We start from the raw sequence: 17,631 nt of genomic DNA, 5'->3' as shown, positions 1-17,631 counted from the left end.
ATACAGCTGCAAAATTTTGAGGATTTCAAATAAAAACAGTTTTCTAATTTTTATTACCTTTGACAAGCTACAAGGGTTTGTGGAACCATAGTCTGTATGTAAAAATGCCCCAAACACCGCCGTCTTATGGAAGTTGGTCTGACTAAGTAAAATATCATAAGTACTTTGTCAAGTCTTATGCAAGACCTTTTACACTGAAAATATACAAATACATACAAATGAAAATGCAGTTGATTATTATTATTATAATTATTATTATTATTAAGTTCAATAATAACCACATAAAAGAATAAAAAAAAAGTTCAATACAACCACAAATAGTAAAAACATGTTGCGACCTACATGTTGCGACCAAGGCAAGTAAAAAATAAAAAAAAAAAATATATGCAGCAGAAGAAAAAAACACTGTCGCTAGAAAAAAATAACTGTATGATGATAAAGCAATACATGTAATACAAAGTAAATACAAACCAATTTTTTATGTAAAATGCAAGTTATTGCAGTCACAATAACGTGCAGTCACTGTTCGTGTTTGTTCAAACATGGCAGTCTCAGTTTGTGTCCGTCAAGATCAAGTTCGTAGATATCTTTTTTTTTCCTTTTGATATATATTATATATATATATATATATATTATATATTATTATATATATATATATATATATATATATATATATATATATATATATATATATAATATATATACATGTATATATATATATATATATACACACACACACACACACACACACACACACACACTGAGTGTACAAAACATCAGAAACACCTGCTCTTTCCATGAAATAGACTGACAAGGTGAATCCAGGTGAAAGCTATGTTCCCTATTGATGTAACCTGTTAAATCTGCTTCAGTCAGTGTAGATGAAGAGGAGACAGGTTAAAGAAGGATTTTTGCATGGATTCTGTATGTGTGCGATTCAGAGGGTAAAGGGTCAAGACAAAAGATTTAAGTGCCTTTGAATGGGGTATGGTAGTAGGTGCCAGGCGCGCTGGTTTGAGTGTGTCAAGAACTGCAACGCTGCTGGGTTTTTCACGCTCAACAGTTTCCTGTGAGTATCAAGGATGGTCCACCACCCAAAGGACATCCAGCCAAAATGAAAACGGTTCATTGATGAAAGAGGCCAAAGGAGGCTGAGACGAATTGTGCAGAGCGACAGACGGGCTACAGTTAGTCAACTGACAGTCCAGTACAACATTGGTGCCGAAAGACCCATGAAAGAATGCACAACTCGTCGTATCTTGACACAAATGGGGTATGACAGCCGACGACCTAACAGAGTTCCACTTCTTTCAGCAAAACACAAGAAACTGCGGTTGCAGTGGGCTAAGGAACGAAAACACCTGACACTGGAGGATTGGAAAAACATTGCCTGGTCTGATGAATTCCGGTTCCTGCTGTTTCACACTGATGGGAGGACTAGGGTATGGAGAAAACCACATGAGTACATGCATCCATCATGCCGAGTGTCAACATTGCAGGCTGGTGGTGGTGGTGTGATGGTGTGGGGTGTGTTTTCATGACACACATTGGGCCCCTTGATAAAAGTGGAGCAACATTTGAATGCCACAGGATATCTAAACATCATTGCCAATCAGGTGCATCCCTTCGTGACAGCAGTGTATCCATCTGCTAATGGATTTTTTCAGCAAAATAATGCCCCATGCCACAAGGCTGGGATTGTCCAGGAACGGTTCCCCATGGGAAGCATTGGTGACAACATGGGCCAGCATCCCTGTGGAATGGTTTCGAAACCTTGTAGTCCATGTCCCGACAAATTGAGGCTGTTCTTGAGGGCAAAAGGGGGTGCAACTTAATATTAGGAAGGTGTTCCTAATGTTTTGTACACTCAATGTGTGTAATATATATATTTTAAAACACAAAAACATTTAATGGTACATATTGAAATACGTATTGAACTACAGGTTCAGGCGATAATTGCCTTCAAAAACAGCCGTGCTGTGTTTACATAGCATATCTCGAACTTCCTGCGTAACTCGGCATCAAAAGTCGCAGCTGCCGACCACTTTTTCTGTACATGACTTTCTTGAAGTGTATCATTAAAAATACACTGAGGGAAACATGGGTTTTTTGTTTCTAGGGCCTACAATAACAAGCTTCAGAAAGACTAATTTGATTACCACACTGCTTATTATTGCTGTGACATCACAGAAGACAGAGTTTTTTGGGTTCTCAGGCACCGAAATTAGAACAGTCCTACGGCAAAGGGTTAATATACAAGTGAGTGCTTTGAATACACATTGTAAACTACGTTTTTCTTTGATCAAATTTGGAATTTGATTAATGTTTTATAATAATATTATCTGTAGGATTATTTTGATGTTCAAGGTACTGCACTGGGTTTTTCGAAGTTGTGCTCTGCAGTCTTGGGTGGTTATTCCATTCTACTCACTAATCTCTATGGCCAAGACAACCTGGCTCAACATGAACTACAGACAAAACACCATGCTAAAATAGACATTTAAATTTGTTGAAAGGGAACGCCTCTCTGTACAGTCTTACTGTAACTATTCTGTGTCTTGTTGTAACATAGTGTTTAAACACTGAAGCATGAGTTTATGGAGCTGACTATAATCCAGACTAATCCACTAATGCAGTAATCTCTGTCAATGAGGTGTACACTTATTATAGGCTTTGCGACTCACTTGACTAATGACTGCTGTCTGGTGTAAACTTTAATATTATGCAGATATTGGCATTTTAAGTCTTCACTTCATTACTTGTGAATATTATATCACATATCAGTGTTGGCCTGGTCTTTTAATCATACTTTAATAATTAATTTCATTTACATATTTGTTATTATTCGATGTGTGTGTCTATATATATATATATATATATATATATATATATATATATATATATATATATATATATATATATATATATATATATAATGAATGAATGAATGTGGAATAGTGGTCAGGGCTCTGGACTCTTGACCGGAGGGTCGTGGGTTCAGTCCCAGGTGGGGGACACTGCTGCTGTACCCTTGAGCAAAGTACTTTACCTAGATTGCTCCTGTAAAAACCCAGCTGTATAAATGGGTAAATGTAAGTAAAAAAAAGAATGCGATATCTTGTAACAATTGTAAGTCGCCCTGGATAAGGGCGTCTGCTAAGAAATTAATAATAATAATAATTAAAAATATATATATATATCCTAGCCCCACCACCAGATATGTATGTATAAGAAAATTCCTGCCAGCATTTTAAACTATTTATGTACATGCCTTTTATCCTAGTATGAGATTAATGAGACTGTGTAAATACAACGAATTGCTGATAAGTCAAGTTAACTTTTGTACTTTAGACCTCTGGAAAGCCTTTGCAATTTCTCAGAAAGGTATTTTGTGTAACTGGCCTGATTTTCTCTTAAAACACACCAGACCCAGCCAGTTGCTTTGTTGCAGGACTTGTTGTCTGTTCAGTTTGTCTTGTCTGTCTTTTATGTTATATGCATTGTAAGGGGAACGGGTCGCGCACCACCACTTAGCATGGGAAGGGGGAGTGAGTGAATGAGTGGGGAGAATGTGTGTTGCTGTTTTTGGGGGTTGCAAAACATGGATGTGGCTGGTTAATGATCTGGACAGTGGCGGGAAACGACGGGAGGTTGTGGATGAGCCTGAGGATTGGAGACAGTCCAGCGCTGAACTTTGAATGTGAAACCATATGTGCGACTGAGCGAGCGTGTGAGCTGTGTTCAGAGAGAATATGCAGTGAAAGTGACAAGACTGAAACGTAGGGTTATTATTTTGGTGCCGTGAATTTAGGCCCCTGACAGGACTTGTCTGTAGTTTCAAGTAAAACAAACATTTTGAATTCAACACTGTCTTCCTGAGTACTACTTCCTAAACATGAAAACGTTACAATATACAAAATGAACGGATCAAGCTTATTATGATAGTTTGGAAAATCAGATGAAAGCTTTCAGTACAATCGGGATAATACATAATCATTATTTACAAAATCTTGTTTGTCTCGTTACAGTAAAACTGTAACTTTACTGCTATACTACTTGCAAATGTTGTGAAATGAAAGGACAAACTTTGTGGCATGAAAGCTAGGGTGTCTGCATTGCAAGCTGCATTGGAAGTATGTCTTGGCAGGATCTGAGCCCTAACTAGTTATACTTTCACTCCAACTACATAACCGCTACGTGACACAGATTCACATCTTAACCCTTTCAACAGACTAGGCTGCTATTTATCAATACATTGCCTCAATATAGGTTGAACTATAATTTTGCTGTTCTGGTAATGTGTGTGTTATTAGCGATATCTGAAACAAACATGCAGTGCAAATGTGAAAAAATACAAAGTTATCAAAAGTGTCCAGTCATTTAAAGTGGAGATATCGAAAAAACAAACCAAGTTTCAAGAAACCGTTGGGGCAACCCTGCCCAGCACAAAGCAAATAGGCACAACTGTAAAACCGATGAGAGCCAAGGTTGCCCCAGTTATTTCTTCTAACTTGTATAAAAAACACAAGCTAATTTAGAAGAAACAATTGGGACGACCTTGACCCGCACCGCTTTTATAGTTAAGAACATAAGAAAGGGTGTCAGCTTCACTAACATTACTGGGGAGTTGGTTCCAGACTTCAATAATTCTCTGTGTAAAAAAGTGTTTCCTGTTTTCTGTTCTGAATGCCCCTTTTATCTAATCACCATTTGTGACCCCTGGTCCTTGTTTCTTTTTTCAGGTCAAAAAAGTCCCCTGGTTGGACATTGTCAATACCTTTTTAGAATTTTGAAAGCTTGAATCAGATAGCCGCGTAGTCTCCTTTGTTCAAGACTGAACAGATTCAATCTGCATATGACATGCCTTTTAAACCAGGAATAGTTCTGGTCGCTCTTCTTTTAACTCTTTCTAGAGCAACCATATCCTTTTTGTAGCGAGGTGACTAGAACTGAACACAATATTCTTACTAATGCATTGTAAAGTTTTAACATTACTTCCCTTGATTTAAATTGAATACTTTTCACCTTATTTTTTTTTATAGCTTCCCCACATTGCCCAGATGAAGGCATTTCTGAGTCAACATAAACTCCTAGATCTTTTTCATAGATTCCTTCTTCAATTTTAATATCTCCCATATGGTATTTATAATGGACATTTTTATTGCCTGTGTGCAGTACCTTCCACTTTTCTGTATTGAATGTCATCTGCTATGTGTCTGCCCAGTTCTTAATGCAGTCTAGATAATTTTGAATGACCTTTGCTGCTGCAACGGTGTTTGACACTCCTACTATTTTTGTGTTGTTTAACAAGTTTGCTGACTATACCAGAATCTAAGTCATTAATGTAGATTAGGAAGATCAGATGACCTAATACTGATCCTTATGGTACTGCACTGGTTGCCTCGCTCTATTTTGAAGTTTCTCCTCTAATCAGTACTTTCTGTTTTCTACATGTTACCATGTTTTCTTAGCCACTGCGTTCAGTTTGCGAATTAGTCTTTTTTGCAGGGGTTTTGTCAAAAGCTTTCTGGAAATCTAAATAAACCATGTCATGTGCTTTGCAATTATCCATTGTCTATGTTGCATCTTCAAAAAAACCAAGCAGGTTAGTTAGACATGACCTCCCTTTCCTAAAACCATGCTAACTGTCGCCAGGGTTCTGTTAACTTATAGATAATTTTCCATTTTGCTGACCAAGGTTGTCCCAATTATTTCTTTTAACTTAGCTTAGAAACTGTTGGGGCAACCTTGGCCTCCATTGGTTTTACAGTTGTCTGTTTGTTTTGTGCGGGCAAGGTTGCCCCAATGGTTTCTTGAAACTTGGCTTGTGTTTTTGATCTCTCCACTTTAAATGGCTGTGCACTTTTAATAACTTGCCTTTATTCCTACATGTATAAATCTAAACCCCCACCCATTTCTTTCATTAATAATTTTTTAATGCATCTGTTCACTTTTGTATTTTTAGATTTATTAAGAAACGGAGTAGAAAAATATATGATGCAGTTTAGTTTTCAGTATTTAGGAAGAAATATGCTATATAACCTATATAACCACTTTCCTCTTCTCGTAATTTTAACAGATTAAATGTAAAAGTTAGTTATAAAATACTGTATTGTTTAAATATAAATAATTGTAATGAGTACATCGTGATTTCTAAATGTAACTTTCTAACACCACTTTAAACTGATGAGTTTGGTGCTTTATTGCAAGGCAGTTTGGGTTTAGAATATGCAAATGTTACGGGGAAACTCAACCTTGACTTTAGTCAAGTGCAGCTTAATATACAATCTGCCAAAGCTAACGCAGAGAAATAAGTTTAACAGTTATCTGTATGAAACCACAAGTTACTGCAGACTTCCTTGCACTGAAGGGATAATAAACACATACACCAAGTGGGCGTTTTAACATTTGGATAGAAGCCAGGGAAGTATTTGCTGGTCATTTATCTACTGTATGAACACTCTGTGTCTGAGGACATTCCTTATTCAGAAAAGCCACAGCACGCGACCTTTATACCAGCCCTGTATATTTATTGTAGATGTATTGTTTCATGGACAGTGAAAAAATGTCAATGCTGAATTTCCTTGCAGGGTCTTGAGGTGAGGTTAATAGTGTAATTGGTCCAGCGTGTTTGCTTTCTAACTCTGAATGAAGCAGTCTCCCTAACTCTTGTCGCCTGCCTGCACGTGTGCTCTCAGGAGTGGGGGGGCCGTGGTAACGGGTGACATTTCAGCTCACAGCGTAGGGCACATTGTGTGTGGAAAGAGAGACAGTGGGCGGAGCAAAGAATAAAAGAACTTCTGAAAGCCTCTCAAGGAGCAACAGCCTGCCTCTCTGTTTCAGAGTCGGGTTACTATAGGGCAAAGCCCTCGCTGTTCAAATTGTGTGTGTGTGTGTGTGTGTGTGTGTGTGTGTGTGTTTCTTTTTTTTTTTTTTTTTTTTTTTTTTTAAGGAAGTGTTTAGAGTATGCATACTTGTCATGTTGTAATATTTTTCTTTTAAAGTCAGATTTCCCAGGACTACTGCTGCATGGTATTTATCCTTCAATCAAATATAACTTTAATGGATAATTCATTGTAGGTTTTAGATTAATTGGGATGCAACAGTTTATCTGTAGTAAATTTGCACATCTTAAAATACAAGCGAAGAACTGAAAGATTCTCGGCACAAAAAAAAGGGGAACCAGTATAATAAAGCTTGCTGGATAATTGATTTTAAGGCATTGACTGGCACTTCTTTTTAGATGACTGTTCCTTTAAGACAGCAGCTGAAAGTTATCCTAAGTTTCTGTAGATTATATATTTGATTTCTGTAGCAAAGACTACAGTGTTAACTTTGTTTTTTTTGTTTGTTTCAGTATTCCAGTTCCGTGGTTTGAGTTTTGAGGACATACAGAAGGGTGGTTTGTTCTGGTCTTTACTGGTGAAAGATTGTGAACATATAGGCTGTTAGTCAACACACAGAACAAAACAGGTATTAATTGCCTTCCCAGTGGAGGTATGGGTTTTTCCATGTAGTGGTAGAAAAACAGGACTCCATTGGGAACTTGTTAATTGCACAGACATGTTTATTCTACTTGTGTTGATCGGAACTTTCTGTGAAAGCATCTGAAATGGATACATGTATACTGCAGTCTTGCTGTACTGTACAGTAGGTTCATCTACTGGTGTGTTAATTGCATCCTATATATATATATATATATATATATATATATATATATATATATATATATATATATATATATATATATATATATGTACTTGTACAGCACTGCATCATCGTGGAATTTATATATACAAAAAAAGGTTAACATTACTGAATAATTTTTGGAATATGGCTATTTACCTGTGTTTCATGTTATAGTATTGTGTGTAATTATATATAAAATGTTCTGCACAAAAGAAGCAGGTTTTTAAAAATCACTGTACTTCAAAATATGGGGATATACTGTATGGATCTGCCCACCAGTACCTACATACGTACGTACATGTGTCAAACTTATGTTTTAAATAGAAAACACCTTTTCAGTCTGTGATAAGTTGGTAGCAGCATTTTTTACACAAGTTATTGAGGGTATCAGAATCTGGGGAGATATGTAGAAACATGTCTCTATGTATCATATGATCCTGATAATTTTGGATTTACAGCAGTGGCAGGCTTTTTGCAAAGGAACACCAGTGGCCATTAGGCTGATAGATGCTGCCGTTCTGTTCAGAGTTGCTATATTTTTGGGTACTTCTGCAATTTTGGCTTCACATGTACTTTCTATGATGAGGAAAGCTTTGTTCCATAATGTAGAACTCCCTGCCTCCATTCCACAGTGACGTGTGCACTGTTTGTTTCCTGTGGTAGCACAGTTCACTAGGTTTGCTTGCTTAACCCCTGGATATACAAGGTTGTACGTGATGTCCTGTGTGTTTTATATAAGGAAACCTGGTGTTGTAATGCATAAGCACTGGTGGACTGTTACAAAATATCTCCAGTGTGTCGTTACCTACTGTGTGTATCCTATTTATAAACAATGTCTGGCCTGTTAGTCGATTTCCATCTCTGGGCAAAGCAGTGTCTGCCTGTCTCTGATAGACTGATAGTATGCTTGGCTACTAGAATGTAACTAGTGTTATAATTGTATCGATACAGTTGTTGCAGTTATCCCCTGGGGGCAGGTGTCTAGGCTTGTGTCCTGCTGATGTATGCAATGTACACTGGATTGGCAAAACAACAGACATTTTAAACTGATTGAATTTGTTAATCATGGTACTACAGTATATAAGAGTAGCATGATTGTAAGCCCCAGTATCCCTACTTGTGGTCGGTAATTGTGCTGTAATAAATTTTCTCACGTCTTTCAGCAGGGTGTGTTTGCTGAACCTGTGAGATGCTAAATGTAGCTGCAATAACCTGTTGTAATATGTTGAATAGCCTAACTTACTTTGTAAAAAAATAAGTAATGCCTAGCTGACTGTCGGAGGCCTTTTGTTGCTAGTATATTTATTAAGTCATTAGAGTATTCATCACGTGTAAAAGTTTGTATTGTAATAACAGTACAGTTACTGTAGTCAAATCTATATTTATCCATCTGTCTGCTGTACAGTAGAGCAGGCTGCATGTTTCTAGTTCTGCTGTTGACAGTATTTGAAAATATGTGGTTTAAACAACTGCACAGAAATAATACAGAAGCATATCTATAGTATCTGACATGTTTAAATGTGTATGTCAAATGATTATCCCAGTTAATTTGCTTTACTAGTGTGTTTGCCTCACTATTGTTACAGAGGCTTTAATAGATTTAAGTCTGGGACTTGCACGATTATAGTTTGGAATAACTTTGCTAGAAACAACCCAGGGATTATTATTATTTTTTTTTAATATTGGGTTATATTTCTTTTTAATCCCGCTTTTACCTGAAGAAGTGACCCAGTTGGCTTTAAAACCTGTAAATTGACATATTACTCCAGTGAAAAGTTATCAAAATCAACTTGGGACTCCAGTGGTATTCCAGTGATGTATCACCAACATAAATAAAATGTATGTCATGGAAAAACGAGTGACTTTAAGTCAGGTCAGGTCCCATGTATAAGCAACTGACAGTGCAACTATTGGGGAAGTATGTTCGATAGCTGTTGTAATGTCACAGAAGTAGCTGGCTGAGTGTTTCCCATGCCCGTCCACCCTACAGTCTCCTGCCCTCTTGTGGGGTGACTTTTTGCCTTCCCTGCCATTGGCTTGCTCGCCTCACAAGCCAAGTAAGGATTGCAGTTTGCTGTATAGTTACCATTAGCCTAGTAGGCGGTTTTCTTTTGGGGGATGGGAGCTTGCCATGTGACAGGTGCCCTCTGAGACCTTGGCTGATGAGGAAACACCAGCTGACAAGCCACACTTCTCCACGCTTTGGGAGCCTGCCGAGGTGCAGCAGTGTGTTGATGTTAGTTAAGGACTGGAGGATCACACTTGGTGGTGAGTGAGTTTCTTTCAGAAATACAGTAGCATTGTAGTTACTGGGGAACACTGCTGCAACTGTTGCAGAAAGCTGCCCTGACAGAGGTTTTTCATTGTCCTCGCTGAGACATTTCACCTTTTTTTTTTAGAGAATTTATATTTGTTTGTCTTTCTTTTTTTTCTTTGTCTAACAGAGACATTGTTGGTAGGCTGATTGCCATTTAAAAAGCAATCTGTAAATACTACATTTGCGGTGGCTTCCGTTTAGTGTTTGTATTTCTGTTCTCTTTTCAAGTTGTAATTCCACGTTTCCCCGGCTCTGTGGAATTTTGAAACAGAGTTCTCACTGCAGTGCCAAATGTTATTTTGATTGTACATTAACTTGACTTAGAGCTGTTGGTTTTGGATTATAGGGTAGGACAATGCCTGAGTTACTGTGTTCTCTTGACCTTTAAAAACAAGCACCAGAGTTTACACTGAAGGGTCCTATGACCTGGTAAGCTTGCCTGCTGCTTTTTAAGCAATCGCTGTGGCAGTGACAGAACACTTTGATTCGGTTCCAACTGAAACGAAGGCTGTCGCTTGAGGAAGAGAAAATATTGGAGAGCAAGGTATTGTGAGGTCTCTTTTTTTTTAATTATCTTGAATATTAATTTTTCATTACTCTCATTTGCAGACAGGGTGTATTGAAAATGCAAACGAAGATGGGAGATTGAGCTGTTTTATACTACCTAACGTGAAGTTTTCCACTTTATAAACACAGATTTTATTGAGTCTGTGTATGCAATATGTGATTAACTGATGTTGATTGAACAATTCATTGCTAGCATCTGTATGGCTGTAGTTGAACCACACTACAGTTCTTTTTTACAAATTCATGGCTTTTTACAAATTGCTTGTTCTTTCTTACAGGGTTTAATAAAGAATTTGTAGTACGGTGAGTGGAAAAAAAAATAAAAATACTGATTTGTATGAGGGAACAGGTTTTTCCGGATTGCCAGTTTAGGGATATCAATCTCTCATGTGTTAAAAGGTCTGTGCTGTATAGTATATCTTGCTGTGGTTGTGTAGCGGTGGTGGAGGTTCAATCAAAAAATTATAGAATCCCAACTAATGCATTTAAAGTTCAGTACATTTCAGTGGATGGAAATGACAACCCTGCAGTTTCTTTTCAAGGGCATTAGCTTATCAGGTGCCAGATCAGCAGAAATATTTAAGAGAGACAACAACAACATAGTGTACACGCTGTATATCAGAAACAGAAATAGGTGAACAAAGGTGAACAAATTGTGCAAGCAAATCCTGCTACAGAACATATTGAAGCATGAAATAATAAGAGTAAAAGGAGAGCAGTCCTACTTTCAGTGAATCAGCCCTGCAGGTGACAAAAAGTTGGTCAACGTACAGTACTGTAGGAGGTGCTATGAATTGACATGAAATTGATTGGACTGGTTCAACCTTGCAAAGACATTAGTTCCCGCAAATTGGTTTATAGGTCTTGTTGATGACTTCCATGCTGTGCTGTACTGTATAATAAATATTACAACTTTGTTGATGCAGGTTATGTCATCAACATGACTGTTTGGCTCACAGTGTTACAGTATTCAGTATGTGTGGTGGCAAACAGGTTTTAGAGGATTGCCCTTGAGGAATAATTTAAATAACCTAGGCAGTGGAAATATCTATTTTGGTACAGGCAAATGTGTAAAGTGTGTTAAGAAGGTACAGTTGCATACTATTTATTATTAAGCATGTTTGAGGGACACTACAGCTTTAAGTTCTGAAGTTTTAAAGTGTATTTTTTTTCTTTGCAGATTTTGAAATTGTCACACAATGCAAGCACATGAACTTCTAAGACAGCTGCGACTGCCTGAGTTTGGAGAGGTCAGGCAATATGTTCGAACTCTTCCTACAAACACGCTCATGGGCTTCGGAGCCTTTGCTGCTCTCACAACATACTGGTATGCCACCAGACCCAAAGCTCTGAAACCGCCATGTGACCTAGCCCTGCAGTCAGTGGAAATAGAGGTATGCATTTATATTTTTATATAATTGTAAGCTTACAGCATTGTTGTGTTTTATGATCCACTGCTGAGCATGTTTATCCCCTGCGGTAAATATTACAGTGAAAGCAGGCTTTGTATGTACTGTACATCCCTCCCACTTTAGAGTTTTGCATATTTGAAAAACCGCTAGTCCAGATGTTGTAAAACTTGCTTAAAATCTGTGAGTATATGTCTGTATGTGTCAACAGAAGAGATTGTCCAACTGATGGAACTTTGGACATTCTTTTGCACAAGTCATTGACAGTATATCCACCCAACTGTACCTATGCGTGTTTTAGATATCTACTTCTTCATATTACTAATTGCTCTAAGTAATGAACAAAAATACGCCTCTATTCAGGTCTTTTTGGCAGGTCTAGGTCAAATGTGGCAGACCTAGTCACACTAACATCGTATTCAAAAATATTTTAACACCTGTTGCAGATTGCAAGAAACACACAATTGTTCTTCTCCTTGTTGATTGCAATTTTCAATTTATCAGGAAGGGTATTTGAGGTATATTACAAAATAAAGTAGACAGTTTGGCTGATTCCTTTATCAGAGATTATTATAAGGAAGGCCACTTCGTCGGTACAGTGTACGATGGAAAGCCCTTGAAACAAGCTTTAATGTGGAACTAGTGTTAATTGTCTAGGTCAGAGGTCATAAAAACAGCATTTTTTTTTTTTGTGCAAGCTCAAGATGCATTCACACCTAATCGGGACCCCCTTTCCTTATCATGTACTTTGTGTATCATGGTGGAAAAATAATTATTCTACTAGTTTCAGTAGCTGCCGCTGTTTTTATAACTGTAATCGTTGTATGTGGCAGCCTTACAGAATTTTAAACTGAGACTAGATTGCTGTACTGAAGTTGACTTCAGAAGTTTGATTTTCAAAACACAGTGGTTTACTCCCAACCCACTGATTACATTTTATGCATTTAGTTTAAATTTCATAAACTTTTTGCAACAAATAAAGCTTTATACATTTTAATATGTGTTAAACCCTTGCCTGCAACTTTATCACTAACTCATAGGCACTATTTAGATCCCTCAAAACAAAATATTCTAATACTGAGGTTAAAATGAACCCACCAAATACTAATAACCTTGATGGATGACAAACAGGTTCATGTGACCTGCTATAGAGTCTAACTAAAAGAAGGTATTCAGTTAGGGTGTGCTGACTGGGGGAGGGGGATCAAAATGGCTTTTGGAATGATTTCCTGAATAGGTTGAGCCTGTGCCATGACTGACTGTATATAGAGAAAAAGATATTCATAAGATGTATGTTATACCAGAAACTCCACCAATCTGAAAGCTGAAGACTTGATTTATCTTCTTTTTATTTTATTTATGTGTTTCTTTATGAAGACATCTTGTGGTTTCAACACTTATCAGTAAGTTACTAGAATGCTGAGCATGTTGTTCTCAGAAGGGAGTGAACAAGTGCAGAATGGACTGATTTAGTTTCCTGTTATTAAATAAAGCTGTTCTTTGAAAACATTCTGCTTTATCGTAATAGGAAATATATTGTCATAGCCTCTGGTTTGCACCACCTTGCAGACCAAGAGGATGGTTGTTTCATTATAAAAGCAAGAACAGTTCAAAGTTGTCAGATTGTTACTGTTAAGAAACTGCCATGATTGTTATTCACAGAACAGGAGCTAGGGCTGTATGGAGGAAGAACCTCTGGAATAGAGAATAGAAGTGATTTGTGAGGTACATGGTTTTCCCCTTGGCTCACGGAGAGCCGCCCTCGCGGAGGTGAGACCAAACCGATCGGCCTCCAAGGCTGGGAAGCAACCAATACTTCCACCAAGGGGAACGTAGAGGTAAAAGAATGGGGAAAACGAAAGAGAGTTATGATAGATTTGGTGAGGGGGGGAGTCCTTCGGGCTTGCAGAGGTCAAGGCCAGCACGGCTGGGCCTTTAAGTTTGGGAAGGAGCTGATCATATCAGTAATCCGGGCGTATCAACTTCAACCGCTGCCTCGATCTTCTGCCAGTCACTCAGCAGCGAATGCACACAACCACATTGCAGACGGCTACTCTTTCACAAACATTAATACCCTGTATCTTTCTAAACAAGGGATTTAGTGTAGCTCTGTAATTGTGTGAATACAGTAATTGTAACAGCTGTGTATAATGGTATTTAAAACAGGATTAATTTATCCGACTTTTTACGTATCCATCCTTACTCTGCTCCCACCGCAATCAGATACGCGATGGATTACTGTACATTTATATTCTCTCTGTTCTTTTTTTGATGGGGGGAATTAAGGACTAATCTCACCCCTCAGTGGAGAGGAAAAATCCCTGTCGTTGGGAGGAAACCTCTGGTGTTCTTATCTGCGAGATGGCCCTAACTCAGAGCATACTAGCAATACTATATTGGGTAAAGATATATCATTCAGAAGAATGAACACAAGATTCCACTGCAGTGGAAGACCTGTTAACGTTGACTAAGGCTGCTGCATGTATAGCGAAGGAATAAATATTATGTTTAATTGTGAAATTCTTGAAATACCTGTTTTAGGCCATGAAATGCCGTGAATAAGCCCTGTGAAACAATACATAGCCATAACTATATGTCACTTTTGGCTGCTGAGGTTGCTGCCCAAAATGGAATGAATAGAGGGTGTAGCATATGAAGTCATTATAGAAAGGCTGTTTCAGTGCTGCAGGGGGGAGATCAAATCCTGATGTCTTTCTGGGCTTCTAAACTGTGATAAAGAGAGCGAGGAGATGTGAGACGAAAATCCTGCCTTGAAGAATGGTAAAGTTGAGTTGTCCCAGTACGAAACAAGGTCTTGTTTTGAACTGTTGTGCCTGGTCTGGAGTGATTGAATGAGGGAACGAATGCGTACCAGTTTATCGCTGAATTGTGATCGCGTAGATGAAGCGAGGGCATCACCCATATAATCTTGAGTGGGCGTGAAGAGATTGCGAAGGGATGAATTGTCGAATGTCAGATTGCTGAATTGCATAAATTGTCTTTTGCATGAACAAGGAAAAACATAATGAAATGCTACTTTGAAGGGTGCAGGGCAAATACAATCTTACTTGGAGAAGGTTGTGAAGGCACACCCCCTGAATGCGCAGGAGGAGCGAGACTGACGGAAGGGAGCTTAGGTTGAGAACTGAATAAACATGGATCCTGGAGCTTTAGTTATGTTATGGCAGAGGAAAGCGGCAGTGTAAGGACCGTTTCTTGAAGCTGCAACAAAATGGATGTTCTACAGGAGCGCTGGGACGGGGCTGACTTGACTCTGATTGCGTTGTTAGAAAAGACAGATCAATGCCAGTAGGAGCGTGCTTGTACTGCGAGGGCGGGACTTCCGGTGGCTAGTTTCCGCATTGTGCTGGAGGAGACGAGACCGTGGCACCAATCGAAGTGGACTGATGAGTTGTCACAATGCCTTAGTAACATGAAGACATATACAGTATCTATGACTTGCATGGATCTGTGTCCTGAAACAATGGAACAGCAAGCAGCTTTTAAACGAGCCGATTTTATTAGTCTTGCTTCCGATATTGGGCTTCTGGGTCACGTCAACCGCAGGGTAGACGATGACAGCGAGCCGAAGTGAGTATAAAGATTGGCAGCTGGACTGTAGGGGCGGGCGCTGTGCAGTGGGAGTGACAGACGATGCTGTCATGGCAGATGCCTGGAAGGGGAGAGATGCTGGTTTTAAGCTAGAAATCCTGGTTTTGCTTAAATGCTTAAGTCAGAGTCTGCAGAGCTGTGTAGCGATACACGAGCGAAAAGAAACAGCCCATTCGGAGATTCAGCCTTTGAGAATTCGGATCAAGAACCTTTGTCCAGCAGTGTCGATGGTAGAATGGTCAGTGGCGTTTGTCAGTTGTTGTGGCTTGACATGTTTGTGGAGAGTACAATTTTAAAAGTTTATTCGAAGGCAGCTGCTGGTGGCAGTAACATGAAACGTAGCATGATGAGATCACAAAATCTGTAAAGCAGGTAATTGTTTCAACTGCTAGAATAGGGTATAGGCATCACTGAAAATTGTTATTCTGGGTTTGTGAATAGTGCTGGGTCAAGTTGAAATGGTCAAGGATAAGAAAAAGCTGGAAAATTCCAATACTGTAAGGGGTAACATTCCAAACAATGGGAATATATATAATATATATATATGTGTGTGTGTGTGTATATATATATATATATATATATATATATATATATATATATATATATATATATGTCAATAAAAACCCAGAATTTGTTTCTTCTTATTGATCTGGTGAAGCTATGATATGCTTGGTATTAAGGCATGCTTCATTAACAGGGGATTACAGCAACTGGCACACGGCTAAAAACTTCATTGGCATAACTTGACCTTTCAGCTGGCAGTGACAGACACCTCTCTTCACAACTGGCACAAGCAAATTAGCAGCAGCACAATAACTGGTTAGGGTAAAAAAAAAATTTTAAAAATCGCAGAGTGGAAAATGTCTGCTTAAAGAATATTTTGTTTCTTGATGACATAAGAGTTGGCTGCTTACCTTTAGTGTTAGTGGTCTGATCTTAAGAAACATGGCTCCACTCCCACTGTGCTGTCGCAGGATTGGCTAGTAAAGCTTGCATGAGATAGGATGATAATAATGATGAGGAAAGAACAGAGACCCCTGTTAACATTTTCGCAGTCTATCTGGAATGTAGACAGCGGACTTTTAATGTACATTTATAAGTGGCCGGGTGCTACTTCTAATCAAGTTGAGAGTCTATATCTTGCACATTCTTTGCTGTGTCAGGCTCTGTCATACAAAGAGTGCTAGAGAAATTACACTTTTAAAGTGATTAGAGGTAGCCATTGAACACCATATAAACTTGTCATTTAACAGACAAAAAGCTGATATTAACATATTTAATCTGTTTATTTAGGTTATGCTGTGATTAAGTGTTTAGAATTGGTCTGTGACCTTGAGTGCGAGATCTACTTTCTCAATGTAGTTGCTGTTAATAGGTTCCATTGGGGACGTGTGTGTGTGTAGGTAGGTAGGTGTATTGTATTTGTGTAGGAAGCAGTTATAGGCACATTGGGACAGATTTCTTAAGGTCTTTGTACCAAAATGTTATATGTACTATTAACAAATTACCCATACTGTACACCAAGAAACATTTAATTTAATTAAAATATTTTTTTTTATGACTTTCATAACAATTGTATAAAATAGTCCCAAGGTTTTAAGGCCTTTTAGAGACATGTCGTGTTTGCTCCCGTTTTAGTGATACACATGCACACATTTCCACAAACAAGAACATTCCTTGTGAGGCAGTTATTTTAACTTGCACAATCATTCATTGTGGGCTGTAACAATTTGATTGTGTTCTCTCACTGTGAATGAGGCAGTTCTTTATCTCAAAGACCTTTATTGAGTTAAGTGCCAGGAGTGTTCAGAAACACTGTGCTGCTACTGGGAAAGGAGAGCCTCTGCCCAAGCTGTGGGATATCAGGAAAGGGGTGAACCAGAATGGCATTGGTTACCTAACCTATTGAAAACATCATTGTCTGGAAGGGAAAACAAAACCCACAATCTATTTGAACTCCTACCTACTGAGAAAAGGGGTGTTTAATTGGACTTTCTCAACTGCTTTGATTTAGGAATCTGGCACTTTCTACTGGAA

At 38.3% G+C, this 17,631-nt stretch overlaps 1 protein-coding gene across 7 annotated transcripts in view; it reads left to right on the top strand.

Moving 5' to 3' along the window:
* Positions 1 to 17,631, top strand: part of acsl1a (acyl-CoA synthetase long chain family member 1a) — a 47,212-nt gene that overhangs the window by 5,413 nt on the left and 24,168 nt on the right. For 2 of the 7 annotated variants that reach the window (XM_041223982.1, XM_041223993.1), the window contains exons 1-4: positions 9,858 to 9,957; positions 10,353 to 10,550; positions 10,852 to 10,876; positions 11,754 to 11,967. In XM_041223982.1, coding sequence (XP_041079916.1) covers positions 11,773 to 11,967 — 195 coding nt within the window. In that variant the 5' untranslated portion in view covers positions 9,858 to 9,957; positions 10,353 to 10,550; positions 10,852 to 10,876; positions 11,754 to 11,772. Of the gene's footprint in view, positions 1 to 6,948; positions 7,033 to 7,357; positions 7,474 to 9,852; positions 9,958 to 10,352; positions 10,551 to 10,851; positions 10,877 to 11,753; positions 11,968 to 17,631 lie in introns of those variants that run through there. The other 5 variants (XM_041224007.1, XM_041224003.1, XM_041224027.1 and 2 more) reach the window with 5 other exon arrangements.

Source organism: Polyodon spathula, chromosome 2, assembly GCF_017654505.1.
Source record: "Polyodon spathula isolate WHYD16114869_AA chromosome 2, ASM1765450v1, whole genome shotgun sequence".
Classification (NCBI taxonomy): Eukaryota; Metazoa; Chordata; class Actinopteri; order Acipenseriformes; family Polyodontidae; genus Polyodon; species Polyodon spathula.
This window is presented reverse-complemented; position numbering and strand designations above follow the sequence as displayed.